This window comes from Tiliqua scincoides, chromosome 9, assembly GCF_035046505.1.
Source record: "Tiliqua scincoides isolate rTilSci1 chromosome 9, rTilSci1.hap2, whole genome shotgun sequence".
Lineage (NCBI taxonomy): Eukaryota > Metazoa > Chordata > Lepidosauria > Squamata > Scincidae > Tiliqua > Tiliqua scincoides.
This window is the reverse complement of record NC_089829.1, coordinates 40,002,490-40,023,585: the sequence shown is the minus strand read 5'-3', so window position 1 is coordinate 40,023,585 and position 21,096 is coordinate 40,002,490. Positions and strand designations below refer to the sequence as shown.

The following is a 21,096-nucleotide window of genomic DNA, read 5'->3' as shown; positions in this document are numbered from 1 at the left end:
CCCATGAGTCTGGGGATTGATGGGGAGCCCCTACCTTCAGCCATCCAGGTACCACTCTGCTCCCTCTTCCATTCCATTCCCCTCTTCCTTTTCAAATCCAGGAAGCAGGAGAAGGAGTGTTAGCTACTGTTGCACCACCAGGGAAGCAGGAGTGAGATTTGGTTTACTGGGAGAACTTGGGTCAACCCTGTACCTGTGCCTGATTAGTTTATTGGGATGCATATATTCCTAGGTGGATTTATGCCGCCACTGCAGTGTGCATGCCAAAGGACTGTAATGGTGGAATTATTTTCTGTGGTCCAATTTAGGTGTCCCTTTTAACCCAAAACAGTCTCAAATGGCTATGCACACTCCCAATGTGTGAACATTCTATCCCTTCTCCTCACTTCCTGGTTAGTTTCTCAAATCTCATGGCACTGCTAAACTTACTTTAGATCTATACCTAATTAGGGGTACCTACTGGGGAAGTGAAAGGAGAGGCTAGGACTTGAGCACGTCATGAGGGCACTGCTCTTTAAGCATGTGAGGCCAGTCAGATGAGGAAGTGCCCAGATTAACCCCCCACCCCACCCCCGCCACATCAGCTTTGCATATAGGAGTTTAATGTCAGGACGCTTTTAAGCAAGCAATCATTTTTGTGCATTCCAAGATGGTACAGACCTGTTTGGCTCCTAATGAGCAGTTTCATGAATTCTCTTTTTCCCCCCCCCTTTCTTGATGCTCAGGTTCATCAAACATGGTTACTGGGGAAACCAAGAGTTTCTTCAGCTTTGCAAAATCGGTAAGTACAAGACTCTGTGGGTTTCCTAGCCTGTGATTATTCTTGTGTCTGTTCACGCTATTTCCCAGGTACCCAGTCTCTGTTATTTTGAAGGTATGATGAACCATTTGCAGCATCAGAACCAAGCTTCCTCTTATGAACAGTGACAATGCATTTGATCTTAGGGCATTTCCATGTGATTCAGCAAGCCTGCTACTACTGTCAGTCCCTGAATGCAGTGGTTTGGCTAGAGGGGCTGCAAAGCACTAAATTTTGCAGGGAGCCTCACCGCGACATGCACGCAGCCCCTCTCACTCCCCTTTGGAGTCATTCCAGGCAGTGGGAGCAAAACGGAGGCATACACATGGCAACCCCATGTGTGCCACCTTTAGCTCCTTCATGGAAGGAAGATGGTATACAAAACAAAGAAACAGTCTAGTCCCACAGAATTCACAATACAATGCAGGTCAACTCATCAAAAGTAAGGAAGTTGGCAGCTAAAGCTCTTAGCTCTGATTTTTCCTTTAAAAGGGGATTGGACAGATTTATGGAGGAAAAGTGCATCGTAGGTTACTAGTCATGATGACTGTATGCAATCTTTGGGTTTTAGAGGTAGAGCTATCTCTGAATGCCAGATGTAAGGGAGTCGCAATGAGATGCAGAGATGTTGTTGCCTTGTGTGCTCCCAGAGACATCTGGTGGGCCGCCATGAAACACGGGAAGCTGGACTAGATGGACCTTTGGCCTAGTCCAGGAAGGCTCCTTTGTTCTTATGAGTTTTGTGAAATATTGGTTGGTTGGTTGGTTGGCAACCTTCAGTCTCGAAAGACTATGGTATAAGCCTACAGCACCCGGTATGTCCAGGCGGTCTCCCATCCAAGTACTAACCGGGCCTGACCCTGCTTAGCTTCCGAGATCAGACGAGATCGGGCATGTGCAGGTATGAAATATTAAAGATAGCCTTAAGATCAATCAGGATTTGAATAAGCAGAACTTTTGGTCAATAACAACTGACTTGGTGGAGCTTTTGCTACTTAAATATTACTATTTAACAGCTTTTTATAATCAAGACGAAATGGGACATGTTTTGATTTTAAGACTTCAAAGCTTCAGCCTGCTTTGGAAGATATATTGGATTAAAGAAAAATAGGACCACCCCAGAGACAGAGAAAGCAATCAAGAGAACTCTTCAATTTCAAAATACAATAAAATAAAAATGAAGTGCATTGACTTGATTGTAAAAATGTAAATGGCTTCTTGTCTAAATCTAGCTAAAGCATCAAAAATCCAGTTTTCAAATATTACAGTGGTTGGATTTTGTTGTTGTTTTTTAAACCACATCTTACTGCAGAGAATTCCCTAAGTTAATTAATAGCTCAGAACCCAATCCTGAGTTCTGCGCACTGGCTTACCGCCAGTAAGCACTGTCGCAATTGTGCCATAAGGCACGTTTATGGCGCTTAGCACCAGCCCAGCACCAGTGCTAGTCGAGCTGAGCTGCTTGGGCCAGTGCTGGTGGGAGGCTGGTGGGAGGCTGCATTATGATTCAGACTCTTTTCTCAAACTTGATCCTAATAATCATTAGCCTGGAGGGATTCATTGTTTCCTCAAGTCAAACACCCCACTGTCAAGATCTCATCTTTGGTTCAGATCCCGGTTTCAACCCTCTTCAGAGTCTATGATGGAGCTGGGATGTGCAGTGATTTAGATACGGACTTAGACCTGGAAGATCCAGGTTCAAATCATCCATCTCAGCCATGAAGCTTCCTAGGTGACCTTGTGCCAGTAAATATCTCTCAGCTTCACCTATCTCACAAGGTTGTTGTGAGGACAAAAGGCAGGGAGTAACCATGTACATCACTCTGAGCTCCTTGAAAGGAGGCCAGTATAAAAATGTGTGTGTGTGGGGGGGGGGGGGGGGAATGAAATAAATTGCTTATGTTATTTACTTTGGTTTTTATCTTGTTGCCATTCATTTGTCTCGAGTGGTGGCAAGTGGAGAAGGTGAACCCCATCAAGCTCTATGAAGAGAACAAAGTCATGGCTGGATTTTCTCTCTTAAACCTGCTTTTCAAACAAGGTCGAAGTGGCCTGATTAACAGTGTAATGGACAAACTCATAAAACTGTACAACGAGAAGAAGATCAAACCACTGGTTGATTCGTTATGGGCGCTGGAAGAGGTAGGAAAGTTTTCTTCCCATCTTACACGGATATATCAAAAACCTAAATTCATTTGCATGGAAGATGACATGCACCCATCATTCATACACCTCTAAGCATTGCCATTGTATATACCTGCATTTGTAATGAATATGAGTGGACTAAAATGTTGTGCACATGTGAAACCTGCTAAATAATTATGTACTACAATTTTCTTTCCCGATCTTCAGCCCATGAAAATTCTGCTGCCAATTTCAATTTCAAGCTTTTGCAAATTCTTGTTTTGGTCTGTGTTATTATTTCCCTTGGAAGTTTTTGCTCAAAGGCACATTGCTCTCAGTTGCACTGCATCATGGGTTTTGTAGTTTTAGTCGTATGGATTTTTTCAATGCAGTGCAGTTCTGTGCATGTTTTCTTGGAAATGTCCCACTGTAATAATTGAGATTGACTTCCAAGTAAGTGGGCATAGGATTGCAGGCTCAGGCAATCTTGTGCATGCATATTTCTCATGACAAAAATGAGGATGGCATGACATGAGGCTCAGAATTTCATAGCACCATGTATGCTTGGGTACGAAAATATAACACAAGGATATAGAATGTTTGTTGCAAATGGTTAAGATGTTGTTAGGAAAGCTGGAAGCTGCGCATGGGAAGTGAATGTGCTCTCTTTAAACCAGCAACTGGTTCCAACGAATGACCCTAAAAAACACATCCAAGCATCCTTGTGCTGATCAAGAAAACAAGATTTGATGATGTCATGGGGGTTACCTGATTGGATTAGGATAAACCAACTGGCCACCCCATTTCACTCCATTACCTGGACAGGTGGGTTTGGCTGTCCAGTGGGTAGGTGCATGCCAATTTCTGCAGAAGATTGACTGGAAGCTCTTTGAGAAGACCAGACATAGAGAAAGAGCAACCTGGCATCCAGCCAGATGTGCTGTTTGAGAATGGAATTTCAAATAAAGAACCTCAGAAGGGTAATGGTTGCTGTGGCAAAGGAAGGAGTCTGGAAGGTCACAGGAGGGTCAGGCTAAGAAGAGATCAGTCACTGCTGATGCAGTTTCTGTCCTGTGTCTCAGAGCCATGGCTGGTATGATCAAGCCATCTTGTTAAAACTAAGCAAGATTAGGTCTGGTCACTGACTGAATGGGAGACCTTCTGCAAAATCTGTGGGGTTCGCTATGGAAGGAATAAGGAGGATTATGAGGAATATGAAGTATAAGTCCTCAGCCACTGACCTGTAATATTACTATGGACACATTAGCATCAAAAACTATGTCTGTGGCATCATGCCAGGAAGAACTGGCCCAGGATATACCAGAATAAAGGTTCAAGTGGCAGAAAAGAAGCTCTGTTGGAAGTCTTGGGATGATATTCTTTCATTTGTTTGGTAACATTTTCATTTAACATTTGGCAGCAACCGAGGCTGTCAGTCTGACACTAGTCTGAGAAGTATGTAAATACAATCTGTTCAAGACCATAGCCCTGCTCATTTATCAAGCCTACTCACCATTCACTGTCGAGTGGGGAATTTGCAAATCCAAGCTGCAGCTTGGGATCATCAATGATAATATAATGATCCTGGGGTTTTGGGAGGATTTGTTTAGTGTCTTTTGTCTTAGATTTGATTTTTCATTTGCATGCTCAGAATTTTGGAGGGACCTCTTGACAATCGTTTGTTGGTGGGTGGCCTTATTTATGTCACATTTCCAGTCAGTTGCCTGGAGAAGGTGGAAATCAATCAAGTTAGTGCAAAAACAGTGTCAGTAGAAACTGAATTGAACAGTAGCAAACTAAGAACATGTAATGTCCACGGAGTAGCAGGTCAGGAGGCAAATCGCTTAAGCAATGAACTTGAAAGCACTGGTGAACACAAAGGTCTTAAGCCATTTCTGCCCAATGTTGCATATAAGCAACAGGGACCAAATGTGTACACATGTGGGCCAGGCAGAAATGGGTTAACTAGGGCTGATCCAAAGTCTGCCAGCATGAGGCAGCGCAACAAATGCCTCTGCTCTCCCGTTGCCTGTTGATCCACCACTCATTGCTCCTCCTCTACCTCCTGCTTCATGTTGGCAACCTTCAGTCTCGAAAGACTATGGTATTGCGCTCTGAAAACCTCCTGCTTACTGGTTTTGAAAAGGAAGAGGGGAGGAGAGTAAAAGGAGAAGTATAGAGGAGTGAAGTAGTGGGCTAGACCAACAGAGATGTTCTAACCTTCCATTTTTGTCTTCCCCACCCTTCCACTTCTGCTTCATTCCTGTCTTCTTTTCCAAATCCAGGAGGGGGAGGAGGAGGAACAGAGGTGATCGGATGGCGTGGGCTCCCCCACTATACTACTGCCTGAGGTGATCACCTAAGTCAACCTCCCCTGGTAGGGCAGGTCATTAACCCTTCCCCAATGTCATTTGCCTAGTAAATACCTTTCTGCTGCTTATTCTTACTGCTCTGGGATAAAAATGGCAGACACTATACAGGAATCTAGGGTTTCCCTGTCCTCAGCAGGACTAATGGATGCTTCAGGGGGTGATCACTTAATCTGTTTAATATATTTTTTTATTCCCGCTCATAAAAAAAATCTTTGAAAGGTGAATTACTTTCCATAAAGACAATGAACATTAAAGCAACAAAGTAATACCCGCAAGCAATGATTAAACAGCTACATGATAAAACTGCTGCAGGTTAAAGCAACTGATCCTCGGATCTAGACAACAAATAAGACACTCGCTAAAAGCATTGAAAATGCTAAATGCCACACCAAGTAAAATACAGGAACAGCAAACTGAAGTGAAAGGCCCAAATGAATACATTTGTTTTTACCTTGTAGGTGTTTGGGAAGCACTGTTCTATTGGGTCTCAACAGCTAAGCCAATACCTAGGCAGAGCTCATTGCAGTCAACATAAGTGAGAGATTTCACAACCAATAGCAATAGAGGTTGCAAAATTATAGCCTCATGAGAGATTGCAGAGAGGGGTTGGGGAAGATAGATCAGCAAAATCCTTTTTTTAAAAAAATTATTTTGTGTTGGGCGGTCCAATCCTTACTTGCGCTGGAACATGCAGACCAAGTGCTGTATCCAAGTGCAAGGCAGGTGCTGGATGGAGTACATCTCGGAGTAAGGGGATGTCTTTCCCCTTACCCCATGTGCCAGGAGGGGGGGTTAGGATTCAACTTGAGGTGCCACAGCCACTCCCACCCTTCACCTGGGCCCAATCTGCCCAGCATTCCACCCTCCCCACCCATAAATGCCCCCTCCTCACCTTCGATCCGCCCTTCTGCCACCCTCTCCAACACCCCCACTGGCCTCCCTTAGTCAGCGCAAACTTAGCCTCAGCCTCCAAGGATCCGATGCCAGCCTAGCTGGCTCAAGAGTAGTAGTGAATGTGCTTTATGGCACATTTGTGGCACTCCCAGGCTGGTGCAGAGAACTTGTGCCAGCTGAGCATGTCTTCTGGATTGCACTCTTAATTTGATAAACTCATTCATGTTTGCACCTAAAGTAAATGCTGTAAGAGCTTATCCAAAATATTTGCAGTATATAGAGTGATCTTTCTACTGTTCTAGTGCAATGGAAGTTTGTCTGAAAGAGAGTAACATAATCCACAGTTGTTGTCAGGCAAGATTCTTGGCTTAAAATTATTCACTAGTTGCACTGGGCAAACCAATTGCTATCGAGGTCCCTCTGGATGACGAGCCGTGGGCTACCTTACATCGTGAAATACTCCAAGTTGATTTACAACTGCTGTAGCCTACTTAAGTTATGACGGTACCCAAGGGACACTCGGTGGCATGAGAGAGGCAGCATAAACCAGAACATGAGGCCAGAATACCAATGAATCTGTTTCCTGTTGAGTGATACAGCCATGTCCAAGTCACTAACTCATTATTACACGTGAGTCCACGTGGGTCCACAAAGTGCCTCCTCTCTTTACAGTGATCATCCATTTCCAATAATGGTTCAGTATGCATGTTGGCACTCTGACGACCTTTAAGAAGGTGAATAGATAAATCCAGATTATCAGATGGTGGCAGCTGCAAAAACAGACCAAGGGGAAGAAGGACTGTATCTCTCCCTCTGTTTAGGACGTTGTGTCAAAAACACAATGAAATTAGCATAGATTGACCTGGAACAGGGTTCCCTGAATCTTCTGGTTATCTGTGTTTTACAAATCATATCAGATGTATGCCCAGAAGACATTTCTGTAAACTTGCTTAGAAGAGCATGAGCCCTGTAGTCGCCAACATCTGTGATCCTGATAGTGGAATCTTATGCATGTCTAATGAGGAGGAACATTTGGGCTGTCATATTGGGGGCATGTGCCATTTCCAGGAGCAGCCCAAGGCCCACGGTACTAAATGATATATGCCCCCCATACCTAGTGGTGTGCCAGCTTCTGCTACTCCTGTGCCCTGGAGCATCTCTGGAGGTCTAGCCAACCACTCTCCTCCACACTTCTTCATCCTCTCCATCCCCACTTTCTTTGCTAATCCAATGCATGAGGAGGAGCAGCAGTGGACGAGCATAGAAGGAATAGGTGTTCAGAAGTGAGTGCCACATCCCTAGTCTGCTGCCTGAGGCGACTGCCTCAATTGGCCACAGGGATGGGCTGTCCTGGGCTTCTTCCCACTTACCCACATGCCCTCCCAGACCCATTTCTCATTACCACTTTCCCAGTGCTGCCTATTCCCTGCCCACTTGGTTTGCTTCTGCTGAATTCCTCACCAGTGTGCTTCTTGCCACAATGGTGCTTGGGCCTCATGCGTGCTGGTCATTTCATCAGCAGATGTAGGGCATGGGAACCTTGTCTAGTCACTGGCAAACTTACTTCTGCCAGATAGTTGCTGGGTATCTTCTCGCAGTGAACAACTGGGAGAGATATTGCATCTGTACGAAGAATGGAGCCCACCTTGTTTCACTGGTTGACAGAACAGCAAATCTATCTATTTGTTTTGGTTAGGATAGATATTATTAACTCAGTGTTGGTTACTTCATCATGATGCAGTTCCCTCTGTCCATCTGAGTGTTTGAATGTGGAATGCAATCTCATTAATTGGAATGTTTCACTCTGGAAGGTGAACCCACCTACCACTGAGCTAATGAAAAGTGCTGTTCCTGAGACATTCCCATGACAACATTTCTTTGTCATGCAAATGCATGTCAATGGGAAAAGACCAGAGATAGCCAGATGGTCTGCTGGTGCTCTGCTTGTTTTGATGCCTCCATTAGTTAAACATCCAGTGTTCAAAGTCTCCTAATCTGTTCAGATGGCAGATCAGTGCCATCTCTCCCTCTGTACAAAGTTTGTCTTTTGTAGTGAAGGAAGCCTAACACAGAAGAGATCAAAGCTAACAGAAGGCATATCAATCTAGTGTGCTTTTTTGTGCAAAACCTGGGTGTGAGACACCCTAGCAAGATGTCTACAAGGGAAAGCACTGCAAATGTCTAAACAGCCCAACAAGAAATAATTTTCTCAGATAAAATGTCTTTGCATCCCCTCCTCCTGTCCTTTGGAGCCATTCTGGGTGGGGAAGCAAAACAGAGGCGTTCAGCACCATTTTGTTCCCACCGCCTGGAATGGCTGCAAAGGGGAGGGGGAAGGGCCGCTTGCACACTGCAGTGAGGCTCCCTGCAATATTTAGTGCTTTGCACCCCCTCTAGCTGTGCCACTGTGTCTTTGCATTTCTGTGGGAAATGAATTGTCTGCTAGACCCTGTGAAAGGCAGCGGCCACGGCTATGCATTCTGCTTGAAGCATCAGCAGCAATTAGCAATAATGAGCTTCAATTCTAAATAATGAAAACAGACCTTGGGAGGCTAGGTAGGCCGAGCTAAACAGCCTCACGAGGGCTGCTTTCCCAAAGACACACAGCCAAAATGACAAATTTGAAATGATTGGTAGCTTCTTTTGAAGAAATGAGTCAAGAGGAGATGGACCAAGGCCCTAGAACCTTGCTCCCATAAGCCCCATTCCTCTATCTGCTGCTCATCCAAGCCCCTCATTTCCTTGTGCTGTTGAAAGCTGGGGACGCTAGATGACACTTCCACATGCCATGTTCTGCACCAAGGCTGCCAACTACTGACTTCCTTCTTAGAGATACTTACAGTGATGTGCACTTCACACATTTTGTAATATTTACTCTATAAAGTAAGCTAATTTTACAAGCGTCGTCCCCAGTGAAAGACCAAAGGCTACTTTTCTCCATGTCAAATCAACATTTATCTCTAACGACTTGTGTCAGCAAAGTTGGTCTGGTATGATTTATTCTTTATGAAACCATGCCATGTACTGGGCATCATCATTTCCCCCACTGAATATTTACAAATAATCCCAATCCCCACCACCACTTGTCTGGGGATCATCTTTGCAAGGCCTCCCTATCCTGTGAGACTTTGCATACAATCCCACTGCTGGACACATGCAGGAGCCAAGGGTCCATCTAGTCGGGTTCGCAGCTTGGGGGTTCTTCTCCTGGACTCGCAGTCCTGGACTCGCAGCTCCTCCTGGATGTCCAGATGTCGGCTGTGGCCAGGAGTGCCTTTGCCCAGCTTCGGCTGGTGCGCCAGCTGCGGCCATACCTGTCTCTGGTGGATCTGGCCACAGTGGTCCATGCCATAATGACATCAAGATTAGATTATTGTAACGCGCTCTACGTGGGGCTGCCCCTGAAGACGGTCCGGAAGCTACAACTAGTGCAGAATGTGGCGGCTTAGGTAGTTGCTGGGGGTCGGTGGTTTGACTCTGTCACGCCGCTACTCCGGTGACTGCACTGGCTGCCCATTCGTTTCCGGGCTGAATTCAAGGTGCTGGTTATGACCTTTAAAGCCCTAGACGGCTTGGGACCAGTGTATTTGAGAGACCGCCTGTCCCATCCAAATATTCCAACTCCCTTCTAATGCCCACTTTTGGGCTAATCAACACCCTCCTTTTCCAAGAACAACAGCTGTGGTGTGCAAAGAAATGAACAGAACTCCTTATCAGTTGAGCAATTAAAAAGAATTTATTGCTACAAGCACACACACACTCCCTGCAAGTCCTCTTGTCCAGAGGCTTTCCCTCCCCAAAACTCCACTTAACTCAGTGGGTAAAGATCTGAAGCCTCCAGTCCAAGTCCACAGTCTAATTTCCAAAGCACAGTCCAGTCTTCCCAATTCAGTCATCTGCAGCAGAGTCCCTCCTCTCCAGCAGTGTCCTCTCCAGCAGAGTGTCTACTTCAACAGGGTCCCGGCAGTCCTCTCTTCTGTGTCCTCCAGCAGAGTCCTGGCAGTCCCCTTCTCCTGTAGGTATGGGTCAAGCAGCTCTTGGTCAGGTAGCGTCTCCCTCTGGGTCAGGGTAGCTCTGGGTCAGGTTCCCTCTGGTCAGGTAGTTCTGGGCTCCTTCTGAAGCTGCCTTTTATCCTTGTAGCCCCTTTTATCCTTGTAGTTAAGTCCAAGATGCAGCTCAGCTGTAAGCTGTCCCTTCAGTCCATGTCCATGCAAAGTCCCATCAAGGTCAAATGAAGCTCAGGTGTCCATCCAGGTCTCCATTGGCCTTGATTGATTACAGCTGTGGAGCCAGCCCTGCCCTTCCCAAAGCTGTCAACCAGCTGTCAAAACATGGAATCACTGTCAACATCACATCATCCACCTGATGATCTTCTGATCTTCCATTACACCGCCTTCTTCTGTATAGTCCGGTCCGTTCTCTGAGGTCATCAGAAGGGGCCCTGCTGTTTGTGCCGTCATTGAGAATGGTGAAGGGAATGGCGGCCAGAAACAGGGCCTTTTCGGTGGTGGCACCTGCACTATGGAATTCCCTCAAGAACAGCAGTACCTGCTACCCTTCAAGAATATTTTAGACTACAATCCTATTCACACTTTCCTGGGAGTAAGCCCCATTGACTTTAATAGGACTTACTTCTGAGTAGACATGCATAGGATTGGGCTCTTAGTGTTTATTTTAGTTTGGTTTTTTTTGTTTTAGTTTTTTGGGGTTTTTTGTATTTTTATCTATTTGATTGTTAGCCCTTGGGTGCCTTTCGGGGAGAAAAGCAGATTACAAACAAACAAACAAATAAATATTGGATTTTCTGCCTGGAAAAATGAATTCTTGTGTACATAGAGTCAATGGAAAAAACATGCACATGTATCAGTCCTTGCACAGTTACAGGCAGACTGGAGTGGGCACCGCTGAAAAAGTGGTTCTGACCTGCAAATCAAACAACATTTATGTTATTTTAATGCTGCTCAACTCCGTTTTGTTCCTTTGTGGCTGCTGATTGTGGCACAGCGGTTAGAGAAGCTGAACTAGGGTATCGTGAAGCTCACTGAGAGATGCTGGGTCAATTAGGCTTGCTGTTTCTGTCTCTCTGTCTAACCTACATCACAGGGTTGTTGAAAGGATACAGTGGGCAGGGAAACAATATACTGTGTGCCTCCCTGAATGCTGTAGGCAAAGCAGGTGGAAAATGAAATAGATGAGCACCATTTTAGTACAGACCCGTCTCAATACCTTCACCTTCTTATATATGCAAGTTCTACTGTGTAAAGAAGAAAAAAAAAACCAGATTCTTTGTATGAGGACAATATGAAATCAGGCTATTTCAGAGCAAGGTTGTGTGTTTTGGCTGACTGGCTTCCGGAGTTCAGTTCAGCCCTGATTCAGTCAAAACAGTAATGGCAATTTTCCCCATTCTGTGGTTATCATCAATCATTTCTCTCTGCTGTTTTTGTTTAATTGTCTTTTATGCCAGACAGCTGGTGGGAGAGTCCTCCTAGGATGTTCTTGCTTTATTATCTCCTTGTTAAAAAAGATATGAGAACTAGTCCCAGTGCTCCCCTGCCAGAACATTAGCTCCAAATTATAAAACCAACAGTGTTAACTTGTTTGTGTTCCAGAGCTACATTTTGGGAGCCATAGGAATTCAAGGTACACATTAGGAGCACTCAGTCAGAATTACTTGACTGAATTCCATGCACACATGCAACCCACGCGCCCCTGCCTTGAATCTAAATCAGTGGTTCCCAACCTTTAGGAGCTCTTGGACCACTGAGACAAAAACTGGAATTGTCATGAACCACAAGCAACCCCCCTGCCTCCTTGTACCCCCCAAAAAATACCATTAAATTTGGTACTCCTTAGGGGAGTGCTCGGCTTGGACTACCAGAGAAGGTGAAGAATGGACCACACACAAATGACACCTCAGTGCAACTGAGGGTGGTTCATTCTCCATTCTCTGTGGTGGTACATGGGGGAGCACTCACTCAGTGAGACACTGGAAGTGATAGAAGGTGATCTTTTTTTTTTCCTGAGACCTCACAGACCACTTCTCAGAGTCTTACAGACCACCTGTGCACTGCGGACCACAAGTTGGGAACCACTGATCTAAACGATGCTTAAACATTCATTTTGAAGATACTGTATTGCAGTGGTTCTCAAACTTTTAGTGCCGCGGGCCCACTTTTTAGAATAAGAATCTGCCAGGACCCACCAGAAGTGATGTCATGACCAGAAGTGACATCAGCAAGCAGGAAAATTTTTAACAATCCTAGGCAGGAATCCTACCTACACTTACTTGGGCGTGACTATCATTGTTAAAAGCATATACATAGTAGCCTGTTAAAAGCACAGGTCTTTAACATTTCCCCAAATGCAGTCACATACCAGTCTAATATATTAAAAATAAAATATTAAAATGAATGGAACCCACCTGAAATTGGTTTGTGACCCACCTAGTGGGTCCCGACCCACAGTTTGAGAAACACTGCTGTATTGAGATGTTCAGTAGTGTGGAAGATATCTATTTCCTATGGTTTGAAGCCATATTTCCTTTTTTTGTTTGTTTTGAATGGGATGCGACTGGGCAAAATAGTTGTGAATGGTGATGGACACATATTTGAGGAGGGCAGTGGTCTTTCTGTAAGAGTACTCCTGAACCCTCGTGTACATGAGGAACCCATAGTTGGGAACCAGTGATCTAGGGGAAGTCAAGTGCAGTGGAACAGGCTGGGTGTTCCTCTCTCTTGTACATCTTTTGCTGGTATAATAAGACTGCAAGGAACCCCCAAACAGCCATGAAAACACGGTGATGTCATGGGTGCAACCAACCGAAGATGGGAACAGGGTCTGCTGGTAGCTCTTGTCCCATGAATTAAGGGCCACTGCTGAAAGAAATGCAAACAAAAATCTCTGTGGCATCAAGAAGCAGTTACGTTTGTATGGGCTAGTAGAGAACCTTGGGACTTTACACCCTGATTTGGAGAGGGTTTGTTTTTTAGGAGTTGGAACTTGGACACACCCAAACGACCCTCTTCAGCAGCAGCCCTTGGGCCCCTTGACATTTTCCCTGGTTTGGGGTCTGATTTAGCATCATTGCCATAGTAACAGATCACTGGGGTAAAAGACATTCTCTGTGTTAAAAGGAAAAAGAAGGGAAAAGATTCTTCTCACTTGCTAATGGAAGAATTGATTGGGGGCGTTTGCTGTGACAAAGCGAGAGGGCGGTGGGGGAGATAAAGATATGAGTTCACAGAAATGAAGAATGTCTGTCCTTAGTCCCCCCTGCCACTGGACTGCTTTGGGATGCTGAAGTGGAGGTACATGTTTGGTCCCCTCACCGATGGTTCCCTTCATCTGCGAGATCTTTGGAGAGGAAGCTATAAGCCACCCCTCTCCTCTCTGATTGGAGGCTCCGGGAACAGGGAACGCAGACAAATGATATTTTATTATCAGTTCCATAAGTTGGATACATCTACGCTGCCTTGAGGTCCATGATGGAAGAAAGAGATAAATGTCCCCATAATACAGGAGATCATTTGTAGGTGAATATACAGTTGTATTCACCAGTTGTAATCATTTTACTTATTCTCTTTTTCTTTGTCTTATCTCTTTGGTCCTCCTTTCCTTTTGTTTCGGTTGTCCTTTTCAGGCTGCAAGCCTGTGGCAGGGACCCTTTGGTTTCTAAAAATATTTTATGCAGTGCCTTGTGACTTCAGGCACTGAGAAGTCATTATTTTCACTAGAGACCAATGTGCTTCTCCTTTGCACAGAGGAGTTCTGCAAAAGAATTTGCCTTGTATGGGGGCAACATCCAGCTCTGAGAAACAAGAACATCACCAGTAGCAGTAATGACAGTCATCAGGGCTAATGGTGCTGCAGCAATTTGTGATATGAAAAGCATAGCTTCAGGGCTGTCTAACATAAAATTGTTATCCAGCAAGGCAACTTGGCTTTCTCTGTTTGTTAGTTCATCTGTGCAACACACATCTCTGAACTATTGATATCACAACTAATATGGTTTCAGTGGAAGTAGCCAATGTGACACTGACATAGTGTCTCAGTTTTGTTACCAGTTGGTTGGGGTCAATTTCACTTGCATTAATTAACCCTATTTTCCTGAATGTGGTCTATGACTGCAACTACTGCATCCTTAATTTTGCCTTTGGGGAGTACCTGAATCAAATGTTTGTTGCATGAGCTGCCCAGCAGTGTCATTCTTGAGAGTACAGTTCTTTCCCCAGGGTCTCTGTCTGGGAACGGGTGGGTGGAAGCATCTGGTCTCCACTGCCCATTTAGGTTAATATGTGTGCATGGACATGAAGGCAGCATGCGGTTCACCATTTCCCCAGTGCTGTTGCCGCACACACAGTGGAAGACAATTAAGCTGTTCCAATATGTTGTTAGAGCAAAAGTCCTCTCGGCCTTTGTGCTTTGATTACTGCAGGAGGACCAGAGTAATGGCCAGATTTTCTTTTTCTTTTTAATGGGGGCAGCCAACAGTGATTTTTAAGCCATGGCTTGCCTGTTCATGATGCCAACAATGACCTCTGCATCTGTTGGCAGATTGGGGGGGAGCAGTGAAAAGACACCCACCGCCTGGCTCCAGCCTGAGTCTTATGGAGTCATTCTCCTTACCTGACTCCTTCCTCTGTGTGTGCTCGTTAAATGAAACAGAAATTGGAGCATACTGGGAACTGCATTTAAAAGGGCCCAGTGGAGGACAGAATGTGGGCAGGGGACCAGATGGTTGTGCTCCAAGCACCGGAACACAGTGATCCCGCCCGTTTTCCTGGCCCCTTCCTCTGTGTGAGCTCTTTAAATGCAGCAGGAAATGCCAAGCACACTGGTAGCCATCCTAGCACAGCCTGCGTTACCTGCTTCATTTAAGGAACTTGCGCGGAGGAAGGCACGAGGTAAGGAAGGGGTGCACAGGTATCTTGGGGGGTAGTGACAGTGGCAGTGCACACGGCGGCATTATTGGCTGCCTCAGCCAGCCCAATAGCTTCAGCCAGCCCTGCTTTGGGGAAGTTTTGAGGCCCAGGAGGTTCCTCCATGCTTCTGAAAGCACATTTGGGCATCAGCTACCTTCCCACTCTCCATAATGTCTGAACACAGGGTAGCAGATGGATGCAGGCTCTGTGTTGCCAGCCATAGCTGCAGTGATGGAAGACTCTCAGGTGTCTGGTTCCCAGTTACGTTTCCTAGCTAGGGACCATCATCAGTAACCGAATGGGAAAGTGACTTGGAAAGGTGACTCCTCTGCCTCTATAGTTATGGGTACAGCACATTGGAAAACTTGTGTTTGATGCTGTCACTTTCTCCTTCCTACGCCTCCCCATTGGACCTGAGTCCCTGGGTGGCTTCCCTGGCAAGGTTAGGGGGCAGCTGTCAGCATCCCCATGTAAGCATTTCCAGACAGCATCCCCATGGGATCCAGCGCTGGTGGCAGTCGACCCTAGCTGCCACAGGAATGGTCCAGGCATGAGTGTGGGCCTTTGAATGCGCATGGACCCCTGGCATGTGAGTCACCAGCTTCCACCTCTGGACCCATCACTGGGAATAACTTTACAGGTTCGTTGCTCCAGTAGCCCTGAGCGCATCCTGAAATCAGTGCCAAGCACCTTGTGATGCTAAGCAACAAGTTTATATAATTTCTACCTTCATCCTCCTACACTGCAGAATTATAAACTGCAGACTTTGGGGCTCCGCCCAGCATATTCCACCCTTTTCCCCCTTTCTTTTCCTGCTTTGGCTAACTTCCAGCCTGCGGATGAGTTCTGGAGAATTCAAAGGTGTGTGTAAGATGTCATGTCTTTTGGGTGAGTTGTACAGATGGAGAGCTCTTTGCTTTGAATTCCACAGAGGACATTTTGCAAAGTAAATGGATACTGTAGTCGGAGTGGGGACTTCAGATATGTCTGCTGGCAGCAGGTGAAGATCCTGGGTGTAAGACTTAGGGCGCAATCCTAACCAACTTTCCAGCACTGGCATAGCTGTGCCAGTAGGGTATGAGTTGCATCCTGCAGTTGGGGGGCAGTCATGAAGGCCTCCTCAAGGTAAGGCAATATCTGTTCCCTTCCCTCGGAGTTGCATTTACCTTACCTCAGTTCTGGAAAGTTGGTTAAGATTGTGCCCTTAAGGACATAAGAAGAAGCCTGCTGGATCAGACCAAGATCCCATCTAGTCTAGCTTCCTGTATCTCAGTGGCCCACCTGATGCCTCAGGGAGCACACAAGACAACAAGAGACCTGCATCCTGTTGCCACTCTCCCTTGCATCAGGCATTCAGAGATAGGCTACTTCTAAAACCCAGAGGTTGCATGTAGTCTTCATGGCTTCATGCAGTCCATCACTTTTCCTTCATACATCTGTCCATTCCCCTTTTAAAGACATCTAGACCAGATGTCATCACAACATCTTGTGGCTAGGATCATTCCTTTGAGAAGAAGTACATGGTACAAATTTGTCCCTATTTGTACCTATGAAATGTTGGAGGGAATGCAAAGTAGACAATAAATAAAATGGATGTACCCTTTCCTAAATCTGGACAAGATATGGAGCAAGTTACCTGTGCCACTTTTGTTGCCACAGAAACTCTGACGCGAAAGCCTGTATTTGTCTGCCACGTGACCTGTAACCATGGCGATCTTATCCGTGTGATTTGCAGTGATGTGACTTAGCTGCCAGCTCCTTAGCAGTGCTGTGGTGAGGCAGAGGAATTAGTTGGAGGTGCAGAATAGGTCTTTTCTCATTATACTGACTGGTGCTGCAGATTGCAGAGCAGAGGGCTTCCAGCAGATGGGACGGGACCCAAATATGAGTCACAACCCCCTGTGGTTGTACCTTGCACAACTACACCACGTTTAAGAGACACCATTCTGTCATCTGAATGGAGGGGATGCCCACAGAACATCATTTCCTATGGGGAGGAAGGGGCGCAGCAAATTTCCCCCCAGCAAATAACTGCTGGGATGGCTGTCAGTTTCCAACAGCTGTCTCTTGGGAGAGAGAATATTCGGTGTAACGGGAACGTCTTCAATCTAGCCACAGGGATCAGTAGCTGCTATCTATATGAAGGTAGATTACAGTGTATTTAGTACAGGAGTTGGTTCTGATTCAGTCACAACAAGACAAATGTCGGGGCCCCTCCCAGATGTCCTGACCCCCGACTTACCCTGGAGCAGGCACCCCATGACCAGGGTGGGGAGGCTTCCCTGCCCTTGAAGGGGGCAAAGCAGGCTGGCTCACCCCAATCAGCCAGAGGGGGCTGGCAGGGCAAACAAGGAACACTACAGGAAACAAGCCAGGAACAGGAAAGGCCTTTTCTGCCCCACCTGGAGGAAGGGGTGGGGCCAAGGAAAGGCCTTTTCTGCCCCACCTGGAGGAAGAGGAGGGGCCAAAGGGGGCAGGCTTGCTCCATAAAGCAGGAAGGCCAGGGATGAGAGGTGGTCAGTGTGAAGCAGGGAGCTGTGAGGTGAACAGCTCCTGCTCCTAGGCCAGGTCTGGCAGCTCTGCTAGGGAGGAGGACAAGGGTGCTGGAACCCCCTCTCCCTTCAGCCAATCTGAGGCCTCCCTGGGGGTGGGACAAGCCTGCTCCAGGCCCCTCCAGGCCAGGGACCCTACACACATTAAACAAAAATACCAGATTGGTGGAGGACCCAATGATGAATTTGATGTGATATGAGTGACTGACATCCATCACTCTTCTCTGGGCTGTTTCCAATTACTAGTCTACTTCAGTCTAGGACTGTTCAGGCTCTGTGGATCAGGCACCACCACGCTGTTACAGAAGGGATACTTTTTCTTCCGTGTCCTCACCCGGCCTGCCGCAACCTGAGGCCTTCTGGACCTGCCTCTTAAAGAAGTAGAATGCCTTGATGCTGCTCCCCCTTTTTGCAATTTAATCTTGACTATATCCAAGAATGCCTGGGCCTCTGAACTTTTCCAAGACTTTTGTCCATTGATGAAATATTTCTGTTCTCTGCTAGTGACATTGAAAATGTTCATGTTCCTTTACTGTTCTTTTTCCCAGCCACCTCCATCTGCGTTCTGCGCTCAGAACATGTGGTGTGGCTTTTGAAATGAAATAGCATTGTTTTCTTTCCCGGCACCTGCTGTTCCCATTTAGAAGCTTGTCATGAGGAATCCAGCCCAGAGCTGTACCTTGGAACTTCCTTCAACGGGTTAAGCTAGATACTGTGTAGGCGAGAAAAATGCAAGGGAAGCTTATTTTCCCCCAGTGAGCCTGAGATATGGCTTGCTGCATTTACTGTAATCTCTCATTTCTGGCAGAGCCCCCAACCTCCTTTATTGGGAGTCGTCATATCGTCTTTTTGCAAGGAAACGATTCCAGCATGTTGGTAATAATGTTCCAGCTAACAGTCTAACACATGTGCTGATTTCTTCAGTTCTGCTCTCTGAATGGGTTATGTATACTTGGCAAAGAAATGCGAACTGTCTAGCTTTGCAGTTCAAAAATGTTTCGCTAAAAAAAAAGTGATTGCATTTCCCCCGCCTTCTTCAGGGAGTTATAATAATATTGTGACCAGGTAATAGGAAAAACTCAATTTGTCCCTGTTTCTCTCCCCCCCCCCCCGCCCCATGGGAACTCAGGAGTACCCAAGTTAAAACTGGCAATTGCTTGTATTGCACCAGCAAAGTACAGGAATGTGATGTATTTAAAACCTAGTAAAGCTTCTTGAGTTTGTATTTTCAGGTACAACACCTAAGAGATATTTTCAATAGCTGCTTAACAGTAGCCTCCAAATGCGTAAGACTGAGGACATACATTTGATTCCAACCTTCAGAGCCAGCCAGAGGTTGACTGAGGCGATTGCCTCCGGCAGCAGATTGATGGGAGATACCCACCTCTATCCTCCCACTTGCCCCCACTGTTCTTCTTTCTACTCCCTTGAATTTTTGCAACAGAAAGAGGAAGAAGGAGCTGAAGAAGTGGGGAGAAGAGGAGAGTGGGGGGAAAGAGAAGCCCTCCTCTCCTCCACACATCCTCTTCTCTCCAGTCTCCCTTTTCTAATCTAGAGAGTAGGAGGAATAGAAGCTGGTACATCACCAGGTATGGAGGGGCAGCCTTTTGGCCTGTCTCCTCAGGCAACAGGAGATGTTGGTCCTGCCCACAAATTTCATTTGTGTTGCATGGTATTTGTGCAAATAACACAAATTTGCACATTTGTGTTGCTTTGTATATGTATTATACCACTTTTCTCCATCTCTCCTTTGGATTTCCAGGTGCAAATGTGGGCAAGGCCTCTGTATTTTTAAATAGTTGTGTAGAAGAGAGGATGTGGTCAGGCAGAGCTTAAGCAGAGGTGAAAAAGCTGCTGCAGCTGCCAAGATATATTCACAGTAGGACTTACTTCTGAGTAGACATGCATAGGCATGTGCTCTAAGGGCGCAATCCTAACCCCTTATGTCAGAGCTTTCCAGCACTGACATAACAGTGCCAATGGGACGTGTGCTGCATCCTGCAGTTGGGTGTCAGTCACGGAGGCCTCCTCAAAGTAAGAAAACGTTTGTTCCCTTACCTCAGAGCTGCATTGCCCTTAAGTCAGTGCTGGAAAGCACTGACATAAGGGGTTAGGATTGCGCCCTAATTTTCTTAATTGCATTAAAAAAACCCTGAGAAACCAGACTTCCCAGTTATGCACGCTGGACCCTTTACTTTTACACTCTGTGTATGTGTGAGAGAGAGAGAGATCTATTCAGATTTTGAATGTATATAGACAGCACAATCCACTTTCAGCACAATCTACTGTATCTACACAATGCATATCTACTCAGAAGTAAGTCCCATTGTGTTCAGTGGTGTTGACTCCCAGGGAAGTGTATATAGGATTGTAGCCTTCCTCAGTCATGCATCCCATAACTTCGTTTGCCAGCTGGTAACTGTGCTTCCTTCAGCCCTGTCCTGTTTTGCTACAGTCTCATTTCTTTCATCTCTGGTGTACAAAACATACTTATGGTCAAAAGCTGATTGTGATGATCACTTAAGCTTTTATTTCCTTGCAGGTGAAAGAGGCCATGCAAAGAATCCATGACAGAGGCAATATAGGAAAATTAATTCTAGATGTGGAGAAGACACCAACTCCTTTGGTGAGTAGAAAGAAGGAGAACATCTGTCAAGGTTAAAGGTAATTTTTAAAGCCTAATAAGACCAGGGCTGGCCCAAGACTTCCCAATGCCTGAGGTCTGGACTGGTGGTATATAGTCATTGCTGAGGACCCCACCCTGCTGACAGGACCCATGCCCAGCCATCTCCTGAGGTGATAGAACCAGGAAACGTGGATTCAAATCCCTTCTCGACCACGATGCTCCCTGGGTGATCTTGGACTGGGCGCACACACTCAGCCCAGCCAAACTTACAGGGTTTTTGTGAATATAAAATGGATGAGGGCAGAGACCATGTACCCCACCTCAACTGCATGGTGGAAAAGCAGGCTACAAATGTAACACATCAAACAGAGAAAATAATGCACCATGGCATGACCGTGTTTATCAGCTCAGTGGTGGAACACCTCTTTTGCATGCAGAAGGTCCCCAATTCAATCTCCACCCTATACAGGTAGTGCTGGAGAAGACATCTGGCTGGAACCTGGGAGAGCTGCTGCCAGTCAGTGTCTGACAATACTGAGCTAGGTGGAACCAATGGCCTGACTTAGAAGGTAGCAGCTTTCTACCTTTCCCACCCTTATTTACTGTGCCTCTTGGTTTGTTCTTTGCAACAAGCAGATGGCCAACGACAGCACAGAAACCAGCGAAGCTGGTGAAGAGGAAGAGGACCACGAGGGGGACACTGAGAATAAGGAGCGTATGCCATTCATCCAGCAATAGCTATGAATGGTCAGAGTGAAAGCCAGAATAAAGCCAGAATTGACAGAGCAGAAGAAGGGAAGATGAC

The 21,096-nt window shown here is 46.1% G+C and overlaps 1 protein-coding gene across 1 annotated transcript in view; it reads left to right on the top strand.

The window, feature by feature from the left end:
• VAT1L (vesicle amine transport 1 like) overlaps positions 1-21,096 on the top strand; it is a 64,707-nt gene extending 43,611 nt beyond the window's left edge. Inside the window, exons 6-9 of the mRNA XM_066637679.1 lie at positions 726-781; positions 2,747-2,941; positions 20,208-20,291; positions 20,928-21,096. Of these exons, the coding sequence (XP_066493776.1) occupies positions 726-781; positions 2,747-2,941; positions 20,208-20,291; positions 20,928-21,029 (437 nt within the window). The 3' untranslated portion in view covers positions 21,030-21,096. The remainder of the gene's footprint in view (positions 1-725; positions 782-2,746; positions 2,942-20,207; positions 20,292-20,927) is intronic.